Here is a 22,518-nt window from a genome sequence, read left to right on the forward strand (position 1 = left end):
ATGAGCATCTTAGATAGATATCTTCTCAAGTTTCATCATATTAGGGAAGTTTTCTGCCAAAAAATCTTCAACAATTTACTCTGTAATTTCTGTTATCTCCCCTGTTCTGGTACTCCAATCACTCGTAGGTTATTTCTTTTGATAGAGTTCCACATGTCTCTTAGAGTTTCTTCATTCTTTTTAATTCTTTTATCTGATTTTTTTCTCAAATAAGTTGGCATCAAGTGCTTTATCTTCAACCACTAATTTTAACTTCTACTGCCTCAATTCCGCTTCTATGACTTTCCATTGAGTTGTCTAATTCTGAAATTTTATTGTTAATCGTCTGGATTTCTGATTGCTGGCTCTCTATGGATTCTTGCAGCCTATTAAATTTGTCATTATGTTGTTGAATAACTTTTTTAAGTTCTGCTACTACTTTGTCTGTACGTTCACTGGCGGTTTCTTTATTTTGTAGAATTTCCTTTCTAATTTCTAGAAGAGTTCTGTATATTAATCTTCTGTATTCTGCCTCTGGTAATTCCAAGAAATTCTCTTCCTCCAGAGAATTTATTGATTCTTTATTTTGGGAGCTCGCTGAAGCCATCATGGACTGCCTCTTTATGTGATTTGATATTGACTGTTGTCTCTGAGCCATCAATAGGTTATTATAATTTTATTTTATATTTGTTTAGTGAGTCCTAGTTTTTTGCTTTGTTTTGTTTGGATATGCCCCAATAGGCTGCTCGTGTGTGCTAGTTTGATTATTGGCACTTTTGAAGCTCTAACGTCCTGTCACCAGGTAGTTAGTTCTGTAACTAAGTATGTGCGCACAAGAGTCCATTAAATTTTCCTGTATGGGTTCACCTCTGGTGTCCAGGCAGTCGGCCACCAAGTGTGTGGTGTAGGCTCTCACCTACAGTCTTAGAGAGGCATGGGTGATTGGTGCAGGCAGTGGACTCTGGCTGTGGTAGGTGATCATGTGCTGAGCCAGGCAGGGGGATGACAGTTGCCCGTGAGAGTCTGAAAGGAAACCATGTCCCTGTTCCCTAGGGTGAGTAGGTGGGTGAGTTTTGCAGCCAGACTATGAGCACACCACTCTGTTGGCTGTAAAGGCTTGAGGGCACCACTTTTTCCTGGACTCCTGTAGCAGGTGACTAAGTGGCTTAGGTGATGCTACCAGTTCTCAAGCCCCTGTTGTGGATCTGTAAAGGTGCCTACTTAAGGGGCAGGGCTGTTTCGAGGGTCACAAATCTGCCAGTTCACAGCTGAAGCAGTTGAAGTTAAACTTCAGATGTTTGCCCTGTTGTACTGTGGTAGTGAGGGCTAACGCTGTTGAGATGGGTCTCCACAAGTCTATACAGGGGTGTAAAGCACTCAAAGTCTGCGGACCTCTTACACTTGTGCCTAGCAAAGGAGCTGTGCTGACCCTGAGTTCTTGGCTTAGGGGAACCAGTAGCTTATTTGTTCCCTCTCCAAGACCAGGAGAATGGGTCAGGACGCCTTTTGGACCTACTTCCAGCCCAGCAGACTCCTGGTGCAGAGTGGGGAGGGAGGAGGTAAAAGGGAGAGAGGTTTTTCCCAAATGGGCTGTTTTTTTTTTTAAATCTCCGGGAAAGGCCGCAGGCATGTACTTATCTTTAGCGGCTGGGGAGCTGCTTTTCACTGGTTCGGAGTGTCCAAGCAGAATCTCTGCTGCCAGATCTCTCTCGATGTGGAAAGTGCTTCTCACGCGTGCACAGCCATTTGCCTGCTTCACTGCGGACCTGACCCGGAGTGGCTGAAGAGCTGCAGTCCTGCTGCTGCTGCTGTGGCACTTCTCCCTTCTCCGTCTCCCTCTCCCCCTGCCATTCAGTCTGATAACTTCATTTTGCCTTGTTCAGGGCTCCTAGATATTCATATACAATCAAATCACTTGTTTTTCCAGGTCTCTGTTGTAAGAGGGATATAGGAAGCTGTCTGACTACACCGCTATCTTGGCCCCGCCTCTCGGGTGTTATTTTAATTTACAAATGAGATGTATGAGCCAGTAGAGGCTGGGTTATGCTGCGGTAATAGACAATCCCAATATCTCAGTGGCTTAAACAACAAAGGTTTATTTCTCACTCCTACTACATGTCCATGGCAGTTACATGTCCATCATAGGATGGTGTATGTTGGGGGTCTGAGCTATTCCCACTGGAATGACTCAGAGATCCAAACTGACAGAGCAGCCACTGTCTTGACAATTGTCAGTCAGTGTGCCAGTGGGGAAGAGGGCTGTGGAGGGTCTCCTACTAACAACCATGTATTCTGGCCCAGAAATACCCCATGCCACTTACAACTCATTGGCCAGAATGAGTCACATACATGGCCATGCACAAACCAAGGGGGTCAAAAAGTGCACCTTTACCAGGCACCTGGAACAGGAGAGAAATGGAAATACTTGGCAAACAGCTCCTCTGACGACTGCATGAAGGAATTGAGGCTCAGAGAGATTAAGCGCTTTTCTAAAATCATATAGGCAGTAAGTGACAGAGCTAGGATTTGAATACAGATATGTATGATTTCAAAGCCCATGTTCTTTCTACTCCTACTCCTTTCTACACTGAATGCTAGTCTCTTAAATGAAGTTCATATATATTTATAATAGAAATTCCTTTACTTCAGCGCTGCAATTCCCTCTTCCTTAAACATATTCTATTTGATCATTTGGATTAAATAGATGTGATGGCATTGGTTAAAATCTCCAGCATTGACAAGCTTCAGGTCTTTTCCAAGCAAATCGGTGTATTGGATATTTTAATATCCATTATATCTAAGAATAAAAATTATAAAATAAAACCTGATGGTAGGTTAAAAGACTGTTGATTTATTGTTTATATAATAAAAATAATATTGTGTTTTTCTACTATTGTAAAGGAAAAATAATAAAAATAAGAATATAACTTAATGAAATTGAAAACAGAAATGAAAGACTTTAACAAAATTGTTAGATGTCAGTGCTTATAAAAAATGAGATAATAAAGAAACCTCTGGCAAGATGGATCAAGAAAAGTAAAGAGAAATCGCAAATAAGCTACATTTGGAAAGAAAAGGTGATATGATTGCAGTTACAGCAAATATTTAAAAGATAATTTTAGATCTTACATTTAGGTCTGTTTTCAATTTTGAGTTAGTTTTTGCATATGGTGTGAGGTATAGGTCTAGTTTCATTCTTTTGTTTGTGCAAATCTATTTGTCCCAGCAGCATTTATTAAAGAGACAATTCTTTCTCCATTTGATGGATTTAGCACCCTTTTCATAGACGTGCAAGTTTATTTCTGGCCTGTCAATTCTTTTCCTTTGGTCTGTATGTCTATCATTATAACAGTAACCGACTGTTTTGATTACTATAGCTTTATAATATGTTTTGAGATTGGAAAGTGTGATGTGGTACATATGTGCTATGGAATATTACTTAGCCATAAAGAAAAATGAAGTCCTAATACATGCTACAACATAGATAAACCTTTGAAACATGATGCTGAGTGAAATAAGTCAGTCACAAAGGACAAATATTCTATGATTCCACTTGTATGAAATATCTAAAATAGGTAAGAGTATACAGAACTAAGATTATTAGTTGTTACAAGGGGTGGATGGGAGAGAGGGGGAGAAGGGGACTCATTGCTTAGTGGACACTGAGCCTCTGTTAAGGATGATAGAAAAGTTGGGAAACGGATAATGGCGATAGCTGCACAACATGACAAATACAATTAATGTTACCGAATTGTACATGTGAAGAATGTTGAAATGACCACTGTTTTGTTACATATGTATTTACCACAATAAAAATAAAAGTGAGTGGGAACAAGGTGAAAGGGATAGAGACAGGAATGAGATTCTATGAATGTATATTGGTATTTGGTATTAATTTTTGAATCATGTAAATGTTTTACATAGTCAGCCAATTAAAATTTAATCTAAAAAACAAAAAGCAGCAAACTTTAAAATTTAGAACAGAAAGATGACTTCACTGTGTATTGATTGGTTAATTAATCACACAGTAGAAAGTAATTAACTTTTCAGCACACACACACCAAAAATATCTAAAAGATAAGAGACCATCATGAAAAAGATATGCCAATAATTTGAAGATTTAGATGAAATGGATAAATTCCAGGAAAAAAATTACTTTCTAAACTGACTCAAGAATAAATAGAAAATATTATTCAAAGTATTCTGGACAAGAAGTTCATGAGAAGGCAAAATTACTGACCAATCTCAATTAGCTATATAAATGCAACAAATTTAAAGAAAATAACACCACACTAAAGCCATCAATGGATAAAAAAAGATAATACAGCATGACAAATGTGTGTTTTTCCCAAGTATGCAATGTTATGTTAACATTAGGAAATCTATAATATAATTGAACACATTAATAGAATAATAGATGGAGAAAAGGAGAGTTATCACAAAAGATCCAGGAAAAAAAGTATATGGTAAAATTAAACAACCAATCAGGATTAAACTGTAACAGTAACAATAATTCTCATCAACTTGGAAATAAAGAGATAATATTTCTTTAAACTGATAACAGGTATTTTAAAAAAAAACTACAGCAAACACAATACTTAATAATGAAGCATTAAAAGCATTCACTTTAAAGTTAGAAAAGAGATGAGAATGACTTTTGTACTTACTTCTGTTCAAAATTGTGTCTCCCAGGCAGTGCAATAACCCCCACCCCCGACCCCAATACATAAATAAATATAAGTGAAAAGAAAGAAAATTGTCAATATGGTACGATATTTATTTATTTAAAACTCAAGAGAATCTACAGAAAAAGTATAATTAATAATAGAAATTAACAGTTTGCTAGGTGTAAGACTAATATACACAAAACAGTTGCACCAAATACAAAATACTGTATTCATTGTGAATATACCATTTACAATGGCAAGAAATATAAGGTTGTAAAAATGGTGTGATGGGGCGTCTGACCTCCTCTAACTTCACGAGGGGGAGGAGAGAATCACCCATCAACATCAGCCTAAGGCTGCTTTCTATGAGGCAGAGGTCAGACATACCTCCTCTCTCCAACCTTTTTACCAATTCTGAAACCAGCCGTCCCCCTACACACTCTCTACTTCTCTGCTGGGTTTGATAATTTGTTGCAATAGCCACACAGAACTCCCAGACCATACTTACAGTTACGGGGCTCATTAGGGAAGTAACAGGTTACAGTTCAGGATCAGGAACGACTCCGGATACTGTTCTTCTATCAAGACAGCCTCTTCTCAGTCGTGCCCACAGGCAGGCTTCTCTCTGGCCCTAGACTCTTGGCCTCTCGGCACCTTGGCACCTTGACCAGGCCTCTGCCCTGTTTGGGCAAGTGTTACACCCCACTTCTCCAGCAAGTCTTGGCCCAAAGGTGCTCAGCTTTCTTGCTCCACGGGTCGGAGAGCCTAGCTCTGCCAACAAGTGCCCAGAGGCACCCCACTCTGCCAGGAAGTTGAAATATCTAAACATCCTCTAAAGTTCTATTTGCTCAGTTTATCTTAAATAAATAACTACTGGATCTGTTGATTCTAGTCATCATGATGGCAGGACATGGCCCCTTACTTAATCCCAACACCTGAATCAGCTCACAGACCCAGAACACCTTGAATAAAGTAACTACTGAGGAAAGATCCTACAATGAAGTCACAAGTGACTACTGTAAATGTCTCTATCCTTAGCCAAAGGCACCTCCAGCGATTTTCCAGGGTTACTGTGCCGTAGGAGGAAAAGCAAAATTATATATATGTGTGTGTGTGTGTGTGTGTGTTATCCAGATGTTTAGTGATGATTGAACGCTGGTTGTAAATTAGAGTTCAATATACCACATACAATAGCAATAAATATAAGGTATTGTGAAATATACTATGAATTGGCTCACGTGACACCTACTCCAACACTCTTGTTTTCCTGTGCTATAGAGACTAGAAAGCTAAAAACAAGAAAGGAAAGCTTCTGTGTGTATTTGTGTGTATTTCTGTATATGATCCAGATATCTAGTGGTGACTGGACACTTGCTCTAAGTTAAAGTTCAACAAATGTTTTCTGGGAAGGGACAGATAATAAATATTTTAGGTTTTGTGGGCCATTGGGTCTCTGTTGTAACTATTCAACTCTGCCATAGTACTGAGAAAGCAGCCATAGACACAGCATGGCTGTGTTCCAATAAAACTTTATTTGTAGATGCTGAAATGTGAATTCAAATAATTTTCAGGTGTCAAGAGACTTTCTTCCTCTTTAGATTTTTTTCAGTCACTTAAATATGCAAAAACAATTCTCAGCTTGCAGGCCATATAAAAACAGGCAAGAGGCTGGCTCTATGTTAATAGAATCACTAGGTCCTCAAAACAGCATTTGAGTGGAAATTCAGCAAAATGGCAAGCATAAACCAAAAGCTGGTGCTCTGGCACAATGTTTTTCAACCTTGGTTGCATGCTTCAATCACGTGGATAGTTTAAAAATGTTGGTATCTGAGTCTGACCCCAATTCTGCTTTAGTTGTTCTAGGGGTAGCCTGCTCATAGTGATTTCTTCAACTTCCCCCAAGTGCTTCTGATATGTAATTAAGGTTGAGAACTACCTGAACAGTTTAAAATGATGTAGTTCAAGCATTGTACAATATTTTATTAAAAAAAATTATAGCTGTGATTTTGGAATAACAGTATTCCAATAATAATAAATACATAGCTATGCTGGAAAATATGAAAGAAAAATTCCCATGTAAGAAATGGAGAAGAATCTCTTTTTTAAAAAGAAAGGAGATGGGAAAACAGTGGTAAAGCAGGACCACCACTGGTTGGGTCAGGGATGAAGCTACACCAGTGGCAGGGCCAGAGCCAGATATGGATTAAAGCCAAGTTTCCATGGGGTCAGGGTTGATTCAGCAGTGTACCCTCCTCTGCAGGACAGAGTCACACCCAGGGTAAGCATGGAAGAGACACAACAGATGCAACAAATTAAATGATCTGCACTGAGGGAATAGAAAAAATAGAAAAGACGGAAAGGACTTTAATAATTCCCTACAGAAATAAAGGTGTGATAAAATAATTCTAGAAAAGGCAAAACTATACTGACAGAAAGCAGATCAACTTTTGCATGGGGCCATGGAATGAAGAGAGGGAACCTTGTGGGGTGGGGTATATGTTCTATGTCTTGATTGAGGTGTCATTCATCCTGACCCCTTATTTATATGTACAGGAACCCGGGATCAGGAGAGGTTGGGTGAATCACCCAAAGTGATGCAGTTAATTAAGCAGAGAGAAGATATCCAGATCTGGTTATCCATATAAATTGTTTCTATTATGCTGTGTAATGAGTCAGTAAGATTGTACTTCTCCCCTGAGCACCTGACAAAAACCCCATTGCAGCCACACACATCATTTTACACAAGGAAAGCCTAGGCATGAAAGCATAAATGTTCGGCATTCCAACCACTCATTTAGAAACACTGCTGACATTCTGATGTGTTCTTTACCTTGACTTCTTTATGTTTATATTTATACACAAAAACTTAGACTTTCATTAAAATTTTCTTCTGAGGAATCATACTGTGATGTACAGTTTTATATCCTGAATTTTTTTCTTCAGGTGCTTTCCATGCATGTACATATTTAGCTCACTGAATTCTCACAATAACCTCATGAAGCACATATTGTTACTATCCCCTATTTAGGAAAAAAATAAAAATAAAGAACTTGAGACACAGCAAGGTCAAAGTTATTTTCCCCAGACTGTAGGATTTAGCCCCAGGATTCAAACCCTGATCCATCCAACTCCTACTTCCATAGCCAATAACATGTGACCCTGTGTTAGGGCTGAGGTGAGCACTGGGGACGGGACTCACTCATAGCCCTGCGGGCAATGCTGGGTGTGGTGGCCAGGACCAAGTACATTCCCTGACTCCAGCCTCTGTGCATGAGACCCATCATTGTGCTCCGTTCCCCAGTACCATCTCTTGTTTCTCAGATCCATTGTGGGAACTGCTTCTCCAGTAATCAGCTACATCACAGATGAAGTAATGAGGCAGACAAGACACACCCGGACAGAAAGAAAGGTTTCCAGAGGGATGTGTATGGCCAGGATGAATTTAGTTCCTCAGAGGCTTTCTCAATTTGCATTTCATTCTATTCCCAATGCTCTCCTCATCGTTCTGACCCATACATCCATCCTTTGGTCTTTTCACTGTGTGTCAGGTACTCACATCCCCTCTTTCCCATCTCTCCTTGAGTCCAAGGACAATCATTTCCACCCCTCTCCTGACAGTATCAGCCAGTCTCTGCTCCCATCATCCTTCTGTCCCAAAAAGCCTGTAAAGCACAGGCATGTAATGATACGTATTTAAGCAGAGAAAGTTTTGCACGATAAATCCATAAAGTGAAATGTCTGGGTCAAAGGATAAGCTTGACTTTTGAATGGTTAAGCACACTGTAGGAAAACAGGTGCTCACACACTGTTAGTGGCAATGTAAATATTACGAAATATCCTTAGGAAAAAAACTCTCACATTTAAAAGTATTCTTGTGCTTTGCCTGAAAAACTGCAGAGCAGGGACACAAGTCCTGGACTACCCTGAATCCCAAGCCGTTCTCCACAGGATCCTGTGGCCTCCACGGCTGGGGATGCTCTATAATCATGGTTAACTCAAGCACTGGTATTCTGTGCCCTCCAGAGTATTGTTCCATTCTTTGGTATACATAGAACTCTATTACTTTCTTAATAAAACTCATTTCCAATTATAAGACACCAAGATTTTAAAAGAAACAGCATTAAAAAGCATATTAAAAATAAAGAGCAAAAATTCGCCACATATAATACACAACACATGGGAGGAAAATGCACAGTAGAAAAAACCTTTGTGCACCAATGTATTTACCAGCAAATTTTTGAATATGTGTACCTGTAGCCTAATTATAAAAGCATATAATGCAAAATATTCACACACACATGCCCTTCCCTTCCTCCTAGACAGGGATGGTACTTCCTGTCTGTCACAAGGCTGAGTGATCACAGATATGCCAGCATGTACAGAACGTTTTTCCTACACACACCAGATGTCCAGGAAGCCATGTCTGCGGGATTCAGGGAAAGCCTCTCCCTCATTTCTGCCACCACTGTTTGCAAAGCCTCTTGTCTGAAATCATCAAAGCTGCAGTTGTAGTTTTAATCAACAGGGAGGTACTTAGGTCTATTTCTAAGCGTCGACAAACGAAAAAATACTAATTTTAGAAACAAAAAATTCAATTCATGCCAGCTCTACAGCGCAGGTTATGAAACAGTTCTGCAGCCCAAATGTGTCTGGAATATGTACATGTAGATAGAAAACAATGAGATGAATGCATTCTCAAAAGTGGTTTTGTTGATGATCCCAAATCTACACACAGATTTATCAAATATTAAGTAAAAACTGGTAACTGTCAAGTCAACTCCCACTCATGACGATCCCATGTGTGTCAGAGTAGAACTGTGTTTTCAGTGGCTGTAATTTTAGAAGTAGATTGCCAGATCTTTCTTGGGAAACGCCTCTGGATGGACTCAAACTGCCAACCTTTCAGTTAGTCCCTGAGCACATTAACCATTTGCAGCAGCCAGGTACATGCCAGACACTGGCAGCCCAAGTCTTTGCATAGTTCCCCAAAGTGACTTTTAATCTGCAAATGCTGTGACCCAAAAAGATATCTCCATCTATTCCAACACACCTGGTTCCCATCCAAACAGAAATGACTAGCACAAAACATCATCCCCAGCCAGTTCACAGCAATCTGTCCATGAGACTTGAAAGCTCACTACCAACGGGGAACCTGTGCAATAGCTAGGGAAGAACTTGGGATGTGGAGACAGACCAATAAGTGAGGATACAATTCCTGTTCTGCCGTTTACTTGGCAGAGAAATTCTGGGAAATGTACTTAACCTCTGTGAACCTAATTTTCCTGATCTGAAAAGGGAGCATGGATATGATCTTTTTGCAAGGAGGGCAAGAGAAACCCAGTGAGTTTGCCAATACTGAGCGAATGTTGGTTGCCACTGGCTAAGTGTGGGTTTTCCTCTTACTCCATTCTTTGCTACTGTAGCAAGGATGCTATTGCCATGTACTGAGTGGCATAGCAATGACACAGGCAGAATTCCAAAGTAACACAGGAAGTAGCAATATGAACGCACATGATGTCATAAAGGATGCTCACTGCCATTTCTTTGTGGGAGGATCAGCTAATACCTGGTGGAGCCTGAGGGGGAACCCAGGAAGCCTGGGTGACTGGTACTAGCTGCTTTATAATATCTTTCATTCTGGTAGCATGAGTGTGACACAAGGATTGTGCTGAGATGGAACAGTTCAGTAAGTGAGTGCATATGTGTGTGTGTGTGTGCACGCGTGTGTATGCTTTGTCTTCTGTGTCTCTGTCCATCTGGTCCTTCTATGGCTTTTTATCACTTGCACACTCTCCTGTGAGGTTCCCAACACAAAGACTTGCCTGAGACTGCCCGTGTCTGAATCACCTTGATAAAAGAATTGCCACCTGACTCAGACGGTCTGGGGACTGCTGTAGCTGTTAGTTAGCCCACTTTTACACCTTCCCCTTGGTGACGTTTTTCCTGAAGTAGTGTTGGTTCCCAAAAATTATCTGACTCTTTCTATATTCCATACTTTGACCCCGAGCCATTGCTCCACCCCTTAGTGCATTTTGCCTCTGACATCTAACCCCCCTCTATTTTGTTCAGTGCCACAAATCAATTTACAGCTTCTGTTCAGATTACAGTGGCTTGAGTATCCTCTTTCCACTAATTTATTTCTAATGGTCATTTTTTAAATGTCAATTACGCAAGTTCTATTCATTTTCTGTAGAAAATTAGAGAATAGGGCTAAAAGTTTAACATGATCGTTCACATTTTCTGCAGTAATTACTCACTCTGTCATCCAATGCTGTGATAAATATTCTCCTCCTAAGTTTCTACTATCAAAACAATTATAATTAATACAGATGTAATATAATTATGTTTTGATCATTGTTACAAAGCAATAGCTTCTATCATATGCTCCATATATGCATTTTCTTGGAATATGACTATCATAAAGTAGTGTGTTGTAATTGCTTTGGTCCTTCTTTTCCTTTTAAATGCTCAGAGGTGCTCTCTGGATTGAATCACCACAACTGGGTGATGGAAGGCTGTATGAAGAGGAGTAACATAGATGGGTAGAGCTTTAGGGTCCAGATAAATTGACTGTCACTCCAGTGCTTGCTCCAAGAGACCCATCCTCAGCCTTGATCCTCCCAAGTATCTTTTTCTTTGCAGCCTCCACATACAGCGCTATCACTCAGTCATTTCCATATATATCATTATTCTTGAGGGTCAAAAAAAGTGATGGAAAAAGAAAAGCGAATAAATACACAGGAGGGAAATGACACTTTTCCTAAGAGGAATGATTTCCAGAAGGTTCAGTGTTGTCAATATGAGTTCAGTTCCCCAGATATTTTTCAAATTTTATTCTACTGCCATTGCTTAATTTCACATTGACATCTCATCTCTTGACCCTTCGCCTCTTCTCTCATTTATCTGGATCTCAGAGGGAGAAGGTAGATTGTAGCAAAATTCTTCCACTCTCATTCCCCCATCAAAACTCTGTTTTCTGTTTCCTGCAACTCGCTAAGCGTCAGCAAACTGAAGGAGGGCATAGAGTTGGTGATTCTGCAAATCACAGCCCTACTGTGAGAAATACATGAAGGAACAGAATGTAATGCAGTAGACACAGAGCCTGGCCCACAGCAGGCCCTCAGAGTTCCCTGGGTTTGCAGAATGAAGGAACAGAATATAACACAGCAGGCACAGGGCTGGCCATCAGAGTTCCCTGGGTTTTCAGTTAGAAGTAACGGGATCTGACTTCTCTTCTAGCTGGGATCCAGGCCTCCTGAGTCTCATTGGCTGCCCCTGTGGGAGTGGCTTCATTTGGAAACAGCTCTCTGATGTTCTGCTGGTAGCAAACTTGGGGTGGAGGGCTGTAAGATCACTTCTGACCCTAGGGCTCTCCTTTCTATGCCCATTAGGGAGGAGACTTTCTGTGAGGACTCTGTCTTACATATGTGGCTCGGAAGGGGTAGTTTGGTGCCTGCTCTCAAGTTCCTCTCATGGCTTTCATGTTTTTTGACAAGACCACGTCATAGGTGGTGCTGTGTTTTCCAATAACAAGGCAAATTATATCTCCCTTTTTATAATGTTGAGCAGGTATTGATGACCATTACCTAAATGGTTTATTTAATTAGAGGTTTGTAAATGGTGATATTAAAATTCGACTATGTCTTCTTCATATATTAGCTGGAATACGCCAATAGAGACAAACTCTCTCTAATCAGTAGTTTGGCTTCCTTGATGCGCAGCTTGTACAAGAGAGGCAGGATAAATATTTGATTTGTCCCTCTATTTACTAATTTTTATAAAAATTAGTTGTTTTCCTGGCATTCCTCAGAGGTCATCGACAAGTTTACTTTTTGTCGTTGTTTAGTATCATTATGAACTTACGGCTTTTTGACATTGTGGTGAGCTTCCAACCGTTGTTGTAAAGTTTTGAAAAGAGGAGTGGCATGATTTGATCTATGCTTTAAAATCACCGTGGCTGCTGCGTTAAAAATAGACTGTGGGAACAAGGGTGAAAGCAGGGTGACAAGTTGGAAGGCAGTGTAAACCCAGGAGATAGAATTTGGTGACTTGGCCCAGGGTGGTAGCAGTGGAGATGGTGAGAAGTGGCTAGATTCTGGATATGGTTTGAAAGTAGATCCAAGAGAACTTCCTCATCAGTTAGTTGTCGAATATCAGACAACAGAGAGAGAGAGTACTCCAGGTCACCTCCAAATTTTGGGGCCTGACCAAGTGGAATTTCTGAGTCAAGTGCTCTTCTCATGTTACATCTCACTTCTAAGTGCCACACAAGGCAAGTACCAAAGGTTGTGAGTAGAGGACTGTCCTGACAGTGGCTCACACAGTGAAGCCAATGACTCCCCAGAGGAGTGAATCTGAGCCATGGTCATAATCAATACATCATAAAGTGCACTGAGTCAACATGGAGTTCTTAATGTATAAAATTGATTAGATCAGAATATAGAGCACCTTAAATGTTAGAGCCCAAAAGGAATCTGGGTTCTAACAGTCTAAATGCTTTAACTTCCTTTTGCCTCAAACCACTAGTATTACTAGCATCACCATCTGATGGTACATTGATTCAGCTGAGTGTGGGAAAAATAATACCCTTAGAGAATCCACCTGTCAGAGAGAGAATTGAAAATATCTTATTTCCGTAGATGCCAAAACAATTTTCAAATCTTTCCACATGGTAAATTAGATATGTTAGCAGGGAGTGGGGATGGGTGGGGAGATGGGGACCAGAAACAAAACTCCTAGGAATGAGTACAGGGTGAAATATAGCAAAAACACTTTTAATAAGCATACCTGAGGCTACAGTATCCAACAAAGTCGGCTTCAGAGCAAGGAAAATTACAAGAGACAAAGAGGGACTTTACATAATGATAAAAGGATCAACCCACCAGGAAGACATAACGATCCTAAATGTGTATGCATCAAACAGCATAGCCTCCAAAGTACATGAAGCAAAAACTGATGGAGCTGAAAGGAGAAAAGCCCAATTCACTCCCCTTTCAGCAAGTGATATAATTACTATACAGAAAATCAGTAAGAATATAGAAGATTTGACTAACACAGTAAACTAACAGAATCTAAATGACATACATATAACACTCCACTCATCAACAGCAGAGTACACTTTTTTTTCCCTTAAAGTGCCTATGTAATATTCACCAAGATAGACCATCTCTTGGGCCATCAAACAAACCTCAACAAATTTAAAAGAATTGAAGTACAGAGAGAGTATTTTTCTCTGACCATAATGGAATCAAACTTGAAATCAACAGCATAAAGCAAAAATAAAAATCCATAAACACTCGGGAATTATAATTGGCACCTATCGTTCCAGTTCATCATTCAGACTCTTGGTATAGAAGAAGTGAGTTAGGAAGGGTTGTTTCCAGGATCTGGTTTAAGATCACAGAGAGTGAAAGGCGTTTCAGGCTGAGAAAAGGAAAGTCACTTTGGATATTTCAAACAGTGTTGTTGAGGGCAAGGCTGCAGGTAGGGAGACAGTTTAGGAAGCTGTTAATTCAGTCCCACCTGTCATTTAATTAAACTTGTACTGTATAGTCAGGAGAAGTACAGCTTGCCGGTTGTTAATGAAGTTATTTTTGTGGCTGATTGGATTTGGGAGGTGTGAGAGAAGTTGCCTCCCAGGTTTTGGTGCAGTTGTTAGATTAGAGAGTTGGGAAGGAATGCAAGATTAGAATGCCTTCCTTGTGTATGGTTGGAGTCCAGTCTAACCAGTAGACACTCACGTCCTTATTCTTTATAAATCCTGTACCTTTTTTTGATATGTTCAACAGAGTTATTAACTCCTCCTCCAAGATTTCTCCCCTGATGTCATCTGTCTGATAGAGTCTCACATCTAGTAGAGGAGATTGCTTACTGGTGTTTGTGGTTGCTCCCTTAAGGTAGGTTGGCAGTTTGCTTGCCCTACAGTGGTGTTAGCCCAAGATGGAGTACATGACATGTGAACAACTGATAGGTCTTCAACCTTGTGTTTTTGTTCCCGATTTCAGAACACAAGGAAAGAAAGAAAGGTCAGAGTTCTTTCCAAGGAAATCATAGTGAGGGCACCCTTCATTACGAACAGGGTGGATATGAGCTTCCACCTCCATCCCTCCAAGAGGATGATGGAAAGGTGCCAACAAGGGATGCCCACAAACACCTCCAAGTAAGACAGTAAGTGACCAGGCAGCTTGGTTTACATGTAGCAACCACTGGGACTATGCAACTCTCACCCTCTGTGTTATGTTATTCTTCCCCCACTTGAAAATTGAAGGATGCTAGAAGTGGAATAATGGTTGAGCAAAAACAATTGTATCCCTACTATCAGTGAGGTGAGGGTGTGTAGAAGGCATTCTTAGAATTTATGGACACCTTCCTGCATCCACTTCCCCACAGTACCCCCTATACTATCCTATCCAGTAATAGGAGAGTGATACGGTATAATAAAGACCACATCCACGCTACTGAGTGGAGAGATAGAAGCCCTCCAAAAAGAGAAATGAACGAGAAGAGGAAGGATGGAAACTTCGGGAGCTGACTTAAGATTACAGTGAGTATCCTGGAAAAATGTATGCAGTGTGTCGGGGAGGGGGAGGGCTGCTCAAGTGGAATTATGCTGGTCTTGTGAAGAGATGTTAGGTACTTTATAGGGGGCAGGGGGGAAGGGGGAGTTGGTGATCTTTCCTTTTCATAACTAGGAGTTAGCATGCTTGATCATCTAAGGGTTCAGAGAATTGAAAAAAAGGGAAAAGGCTGGCAGGAATGCCAGCGCACTTGTCTAAAGGCAGAGGTGGGAACCACTTCCAAGGAGATGGAGAAACTCCCCACAGCAAGACTCAGTTTGGCTCAAATCGAGTGTGTGTGTTGGAAGTGGCCGGAGGGGGAATACGGGGTCGAGTCTCTAGAGTCTTTGTTAGAGGAGCAGGCAGGGTCTACATTAGGTAGGATCTCCTGGAATCTTAAAAAAGGAAGATGATGTCAAACATCTAAAGATGATTATTTGGAAGACAGCTTCTAGAATGGTAAGAAAAATAAATCATGTCAATGGTCTCTTCTTTAGAAGCTTTTTAAAGCTCAGTAGAAGGTCAGAACAGAGCACTTGGTGGGGTCCGTTCTCCAGCCTTAATTCCAAGTTGTCATTCTTCTCTCCTGTACTTTGTTTTACTCTTAGGTTCCTTACTGGAGAAAGTATGACAAGACTTGGCTACTGAGTTCCACCCAGAGCCATTGCAGTGTTCCCTTCAGCTTGGTTGATGTAATAAAGGACAGTGAAGTCAGATGACTGGGTAGAGGGGAGGGGAGTGAACTGGATCATCATGGACCTTTAGCCTCCGACACTATTGCTGTTGTCTCTGCTCCCTGTAGTTCCACTACATGAGAAAGAATGCCCAGTTCTTTGTCCAGGATGTGAGCACTGCATCTGTGTTGAAGGCTGTCAACTACAAGATTCGTGATGAAGATAATCTAAAGGTGTGTATTGAGGGAATTAACTATACATATTTCAGTGGCAGGAAGACAAACCAGGAGCTGGACCATCTTCTTTGGGATTTGAGTTCCTGGTACTTACCTTCCATCTCTTTCCTGCAGATAATCTATCACTGTCAACCCTTCTGTTGTACCACATTCTGTGCAGAATAAGTTGAAGCCAGAACAAATGGAGCAGCTAAAGGTAATGCAGACTCAAGACATGCTGTGTGCCCACACCTAGACCCACCTCTTTTTCCTCCACCCCAGTTTCCCCATCACCACCACAACTGCCTCAGAGCTGCTATCTCCATCTCTGCTTTTGCAGCTGAGCATGAACAAATGCTATAATGACTTTCAGCAAACTCTTGACCTCCAGTGCTTCCGCTTTGACCCAGGATGGCTGACAGCAGTAATTCCAGGGCAGGTGACGGTAGAAGGGTATGCATGGGAGGGAGACTTAGGGATGATAACTTGGGGAGCGGTTGGCACTGGTACTGACCTAGCTGGCTCATCTCAGTCTTCTGATTCCCTTCTCTTAACTTCCTGAAGACTTAGTAGGCCATGATATTGACATGATCCTGAATCGAAGAAACTGCATGGCTGCCACCCTGAAGATCATCGAAAAGAATTTCCCTGAGGTGACTATTTAGGCCCAGTGCTGGTATTTAGGTAGAGGGGTGAAAAGGATGAGATGGAGGGCAGATTTTTATCTGAAGCCCTAGATAGTAACTGTCACTCTAACCCTTCTTCCCAAAAGCTGTTGTCCTTGAACTTGCGCAGAAACAAACTACCAGCTGGATGGCCTGTCTGCTATTATACAGACGGCCCCCAAAGTCAAGATCCTGAACCTGTCCAACAATGAGGTGAAAAGTGGGAGCCAGATCTAATTTGGGTTGTGGGTGGCTGACAGTGCTCATCAGGGTGATTACAAGAGGCAGGAAGGTGCCTGTAGGTGAGGGTGAGGGCTGGGGTGCAGGGGCTCAGAAGTCTCTCTGTCCCTGGGACTCCTCTCCCTCATTCCTCTCCATTTTTCTCAGCTAAAGTTGACTTGGGAGCTGGACAAGATAAAAGGGCTGAAGCTCGAAGAGCTGTGGCTACAAGGAAACCCATTGTGCAACAACTTCTTAGACCAGTCCACCTATGTAAGGTCAGTGGGGAGTCACTGGGTGGGACAAATGGCTAATCATTCAACTACTAACCCAAAGGTTGGCAGTTCAAACCCACTCAGAGACACCTCAAAAAGCAGGCCTGGTGATCTGCTTCCAAAGGTCACAGGCTTGAACACCCTGTAGAGCACAGTTATACACTGCACACACGAGGTTGCCATGAGTCGGAATCGACTCAATGGCAACTAACAACAACCGCAAGGTCAGTGGTAACTGCTGTCAGCCCTCCTGGGGACCTTCACCCCCTGGCAGTCTTAGCTGTTCCCAACAGTGCCCTTCTGCAGGAGGCTGCAGCGCGGGTCCTCTGGGAAGACCACGTGCCCTGTCCTCTCCTCTCTCTGTCTCTCACCTGTGCTTAGAGGCCTCTCTGCCTTCCTCTGGCCTGCTCACTGCTCCCTGGCCTGGAGCCTGTTTCCCACCTTGAGCCAGATCCTCCCAGGGACTGTGAAGGCTCCTCCTGATCAGGGCCTCCTGCTGAGACAGGCCTTCCTGCCCCTGAGCTGAGATGGGGCTTCCCTCCCCGTCCTATGATGGACACTCTCTCCCTGCTCCAAAAGGGTCCCCCGACCTGTCCCAGGCAGATGTCTTATCATGACATCTGTTCCTCTGGCCCAATGAAAGAGCCAGGCCTTCCTGGGGCGGGGGGACTGGGTTCCCTGAGTCAGAAGTGGGTCACCTCCAGTGAACAGAGGGTATCCTGAGGCAGATACCAGGTGTGGAAGGCAGAGGGCAGAGGTGGATGAAGAGACGGAAGACAGGCCTCTCAAGGGCCCTGCTCCCCTCCCTCCTCCACATCGAGGCATACTGCCTGGTCCTTCAGAGGAGCACTGGGTAGATCAAGATGGTCTGATTCCTCAGAAAGGGACCAACTAAGACAGGCACAGTTGTACAGGGGCCATCAGGGGAGAAGGTGGAGTTCATAAGAAGGGCCACAGACCCTCAAACCCCATGCTGTGTATTTACCTGAACCTTTACTCCTGGGGAAGGTCTCCTGCCCCACTGGCTGCTCTGTTTCCCATGCCCAGCTCAGATGGCATCACACAGGAGGCACAGGCCAATGGGCCCCGGCCCAACAAGTACCTGTTTTCCATTCTTACCTGGGCCCCAGTGCCAGCCAGGGGAAGAAGAAGGACAGAAAGGCAGTGGGGGAGCCATTTCCCCTTTCTTGTCTCCTTTCTCCCTAATCCCCACCACCCACAGTAAACTTCTTCCCCTTGCCTTTCCTTGGCTTTCTCTTTTTCCTTAGTCTCTTCTCCCTTATGTCTCCCCTGCCTACCTGCACTCCCTTCCTGCCCTCATCCCCTTCCTGCCTCCTAAGCCTGCCTCACTCATTGCCCTCCCCGGCATCCGGGGCCATCCCCAGGGATGTCCTGGTGTTGTCCAGGGCCAGGCCTGGCAGAGCACTGGACACCTGGTGAGGGAGCAGAGCCCTGGGCCGCACCCCATTCCCTCCTCCCTCCAGAGCCTTCCCTGGGGACTTGGAGGGAGGTAAGTGTGGCAGGGAGGGGAAGGAATCCCTGTAGCCTGGGCTCCACTTGCTGCTTCTGTGTCACTGGAGAAGGGGGTCAGGGCCTTCCTGTGGGAGCTTCTCAGGAGGAAGGAGACGGGGAGCAGGGTATGGGGAGAGAGGTGGAGAGACTATGCCTTTAAGACAGTCCATATGGGAGATGCCCAGTGCTCCACAAAGGGAATGTGGACCGAAGACACCTGAACTCAGGCTAAGGGTGGGGGCTCTGGGGGCTGCTGGATGGGCAGGAAACTCTGGGCTCTGTTCATGGTATCAATGTGTTAGCAGAAAGCAGGCAGCCCAACACTGAACTGTCAATCACTTCTTCCTATTTTTGTTTTTGGACAGTGCCATCCAGGATTGTTTTCCCAAGTTGTTACGCCTGGTAAGTGCTTACCTTCATTATTACCTCCTCTCACTAACACTGATGACCTGCACACCTGCCCTCAAGTCCTTTGTGTCTTGCCAAGCTTACAGTTTTGCACTGAACCTTTACCTGTTTTAGGGGACATGGACTCCTGAAAAAAACATGGCTATTCTCCCTTAAAAAAAGTCCATAAAATACACATGCATTGCATATAATAGTAGAGGCTCCCTGGCCTCATGGAGAAGACACCAACTTTAGTCTGGCTTACAGAATTATCAAGGCCAATTCACATCTGACCTCTGACCCTCACTCTCTCCGGGACACCTTTGTCTCATTTCTTGTCCAGTGTGACTTCCCTGGTCTGCACTACTGACTTCTTTCATTACCCAGGATGGCCAGGATTTACCCCTACCGATTACTCTTCGCTTTGAAGCCTCTGAGATAATGACACCCTGCAAGGTAAGTTGGAGGTACCAAGGAAGATTTGGCATGTTGCAAGGGAGGCTTTGTCAGCTGCAATGTCCCAAGGTGTCTTATAATTCTAGGAAAGCTATAAAGGATCTGAGGCCTTGAAGAATCTAATCTTGCAATTCTTGCAGGAGTAAGTACCCCCAGAACCTCAAGACACAGGCCTGCTCATGGGAGCTTTCAAGTTCACTTAGGGGCCCAGACCTCAGAGAGCCTGTCCCCTTTGCTTCCCCACAGATATTACTGGATCTATGACTTTGGGGACCTGCAAGATCTCCTGGGTGTTTACCACGAAGAGGCCTGCTTCTGGATGATCATTCCTTTCAACCCTGGGGACCCAGCTCCGTGAGTATCACAGACCCAATGACAGCTCTGGGCCATGTGACTCCCCAGCAGACACTGGCCAGTCTGCTACCTCCTGTTCCTCTTTTTCTCCTAGAAGGTGCTTGGACAAGTACTCCAAGGGGAACAGGAATATGAAGAAGCTCAAGGACCCCGGTAAGTGTGTGAGGGGGAAGGTTGGGTGGGACAGGAGGTGTGAAGGGATCAATCATAGGGGCCAGGTGAGTGAGACAGCCCCTGACCTTCTCTTCTCCTCCCCCAACTGTCCTGCGGGCTCAGTTGCTGAAACACACAAAATGTGACGTTGTTGACTTTCTCAGTGTTTTGCCCCAAACCCAGCATGACGTCAGCAACTTTGTAGTGGACATGTGCAGCCAGATGGTGAGCACCTGGTTCCTCCCTGAGGCTGGCCCAGAGAGAGGAGGTGGATAGGAGATTTAGGGGTATCCTAGGAGCTTGAGATGTTTTACTCTTTCAGGAAAAGATGCTCTGCTTTTCTGTCAACGGGGTGTTAAAGGAGGGTGAGTGTCTGTAGAGTTCCTTCCCCATGTCACCCACTCTCCTTCCCCCTGACAGACTCCCTCTCAGAATTCTCCAGGCTTCCCTGAAATTCCTTCCCTTTTGTTCCCATTCCCTCTGTGCTCTCCAGCTCCCACCTGCCCCCAACCCACCCTGATCTGATTTATGTCCATACCCACCTTCCCCAGCACAGCCCAGGTGTTAGGGGCACAAGCTGTGGAGTTTGATGGCTCTCATTCTAATCCCTCACTCTGACACCTTGGGACACTTGCTTACCTCTCAGTCCCCTCATTTGCAAAATGGGCCTAGTAATACCCATCTCTTGGGCTGCTGTGAAAAATGTGTCAAATGAACTTGTGAAGAGATTGTCACAGAGCCTGACACAGAGTAGGGGCCTTATCAATGGGAGGTGGTTGTTCCTGTTGTTGCTCTCCCCATCGCTGACACTCCCTCCTGACTCCCAGTGGACAGTTGTCCCTGTCTGGCCCCCTTTGTGGAGACATGGGAAAGTCAGACCCTGAATGGAGAATGCTGCTGGTGAGTGTGTAAAGCACGGGCAACTCTGAGGGGTATTTTTTGTTGTCCTTGAAGTAGAAAGAATGTCTGAGGCTCATGTTCATTCCTTCACTCAAATCTTCATCCCTATTCCTGCCAGCAACTCCAGGTAAGTTCTGTGTTGTGGGTGCCATGTGGAAACACCCATCCCAGCCTGAGGCCAGTGGTGTGGGAAGGTGACAGTGTAGTTCTCAGCTATTTCCCTAATATTGCAGAATGCCAAAAAGTAGTTCCCCAAAGCAGTCTAGCCTAGTGGTTAAGTGCGTAGGCTGTGGCATTGAAATAGCAAGTTCTTACCTTGACCCCAGCATTCATCAGCCGTGTGACCTTGGTCAAGTTACAAGACCTCTCTGTGACTCAGTGTCCTACTCTGAATATAAAAATTAGAGTAACCACCTCCTTGGGATGTTGTAAAGGGAGCCCACATAGCTCACCTGGTTTTCCCTTAGGTCTCTATAATACAGGATTCTGGTCTGGACCAATAGGAATGGAAACACATCAGGGTTTTTCTCAGAAAATAAAACAAGGAAAATTTTCTTTCCTCCTAAGTGTGAAACTTTTGAGTTAGGGGTAACCCTAAAAGTCTAGTGAAGCTGGCAGATGTCTCTCCAAAGGGAGGTTCTCTGGGAGGAGAAAGGGTACCAGCCCAGGAATCTGGGAGGCAGGCTGAGCAGGAGATGGAAAGAAAGTGGTTGCTGAGTGGGAGCAGGATTGTTGTTGGGGGTTATGAAGTTGTCCATCTGTCCAGCTGTCTCAAGGCCCATTCTTCCTCCAGCCTATGCATTGTGAATGACCAACTGTCTGTGAGGGAAGCCAGCCACAAAGAGACCCAGAGTGCCTTCTCCATCCCAGTGCCCACACCCCCCTCTAGCTCCATGCCCACCCTCTCCCAGGAGCAGCAGGAAATGGTGCAAGCATTCTACATCCAGTCTTCGATGAAACTCGAGTGGCCTCAGAAGTGAGTGCTGGGAGTGGATGGGGATAGGGTGAACTGAGAAGAGCAGGAGAGTGAATAATGGTAACTTGCAGATGATTTTGAAAAATAAATACTTGAATTTTTTGCTTCTAAAAAAATTGGGCCTATGAAAAATTTACCCTAATTTTATATTGATATATGTAAAGAATTTTTTAAAAAGGTAATTTTCAAGTATCATGATCATGTACATGGAAAATACTAAGGAATCCACTAAAAAACTATCAGAACTAATTAGTAATTTTGGCAAGGTTGCAGGATGCATGTTCAATGTACAAAAATAATTTATGTTTCTATGCACGTTCAATGAACAATCCAAAAGTGAAATTTAGAAAACTGTTTCATATAAAACAGCATCAAAAAAATAATACACTTATGAGCAAAGTAAACAAAAGAAGTGCAAAATTTATACTCTGATATCTGCATAATGTTGTTTAAATAAATTAAAGAAGGCCTTAATAAATGGAAAGACATCCCATGCTCATGGATTGAAAGATTTGATATTGTTGGGATGG

General features: G+C 43.2%; 1 protein-coding gene across 1 annotated transcript in view; it reads left to right on the forward strand.

Annotated features, from left to right (window-relative positions):
- Positions 1–21,992, forward strand: part of LOC101343677 (nuclear RNA export factor 2-like) — a 56,645-nt gene extending 34,653 nt beyond the window's left edge. The window contains 18 exon segments of the mRNA XM_012559864.1: positions 15,036–15,189; positions 15,811–15,894; positions 16,005–16,114; positions 16,233–16,308; positions 16,432–16,499; positions 16,654–16,744; positions 16,864–16,892; positions 16,894–16,969; positions 17,144–17,253; positions 19,128–19,164; positions 19,537–19,605; positions 19,692–19,747; positions 19,852–19,959; positions 20,054–20,132; positions 20,236–20,337; positions 20,435–20,477; positions 21,067–21,139; positions 21,806–21,992. Coding sequence (XP_012415318.1) covers positions 15,036–15,189; positions 15,811–15,894; positions 16,005–16,114; positions 16,233–16,308; positions 16,432–16,499; positions 16,654–16,744; positions 16,864–16,892; positions 16,894–16,969; positions 17,144–17,253; positions 19,128–19,164; positions 19,537–19,605; positions 19,692–19,747; positions 19,852–19,959; positions 20,054–20,132; positions 20,236–20,337; positions 20,435–20,477; positions 21,067–21,139; positions 21,806–21,992 — 1,552 coding nt within the window.
- The last annotated feature ends 526 nt before the right edge of the window (positions 21,993–22,518 follow it).

This window comes from Trichechus manatus, unplaced genomic scaffold (genome assembly GCF_000243295.1).
Source record: "Trichechus manatus latirostris isolate Lorelei unplaced genomic scaffold, TriManLat1.0 scaffold00341, whole genome shotgun sequence".
Lineage (NCBI taxonomy): Eukaryota > Metazoa > Chordata > Mammalia > Sirenia > Trichechidae > Trichechus > Trichechus manatus.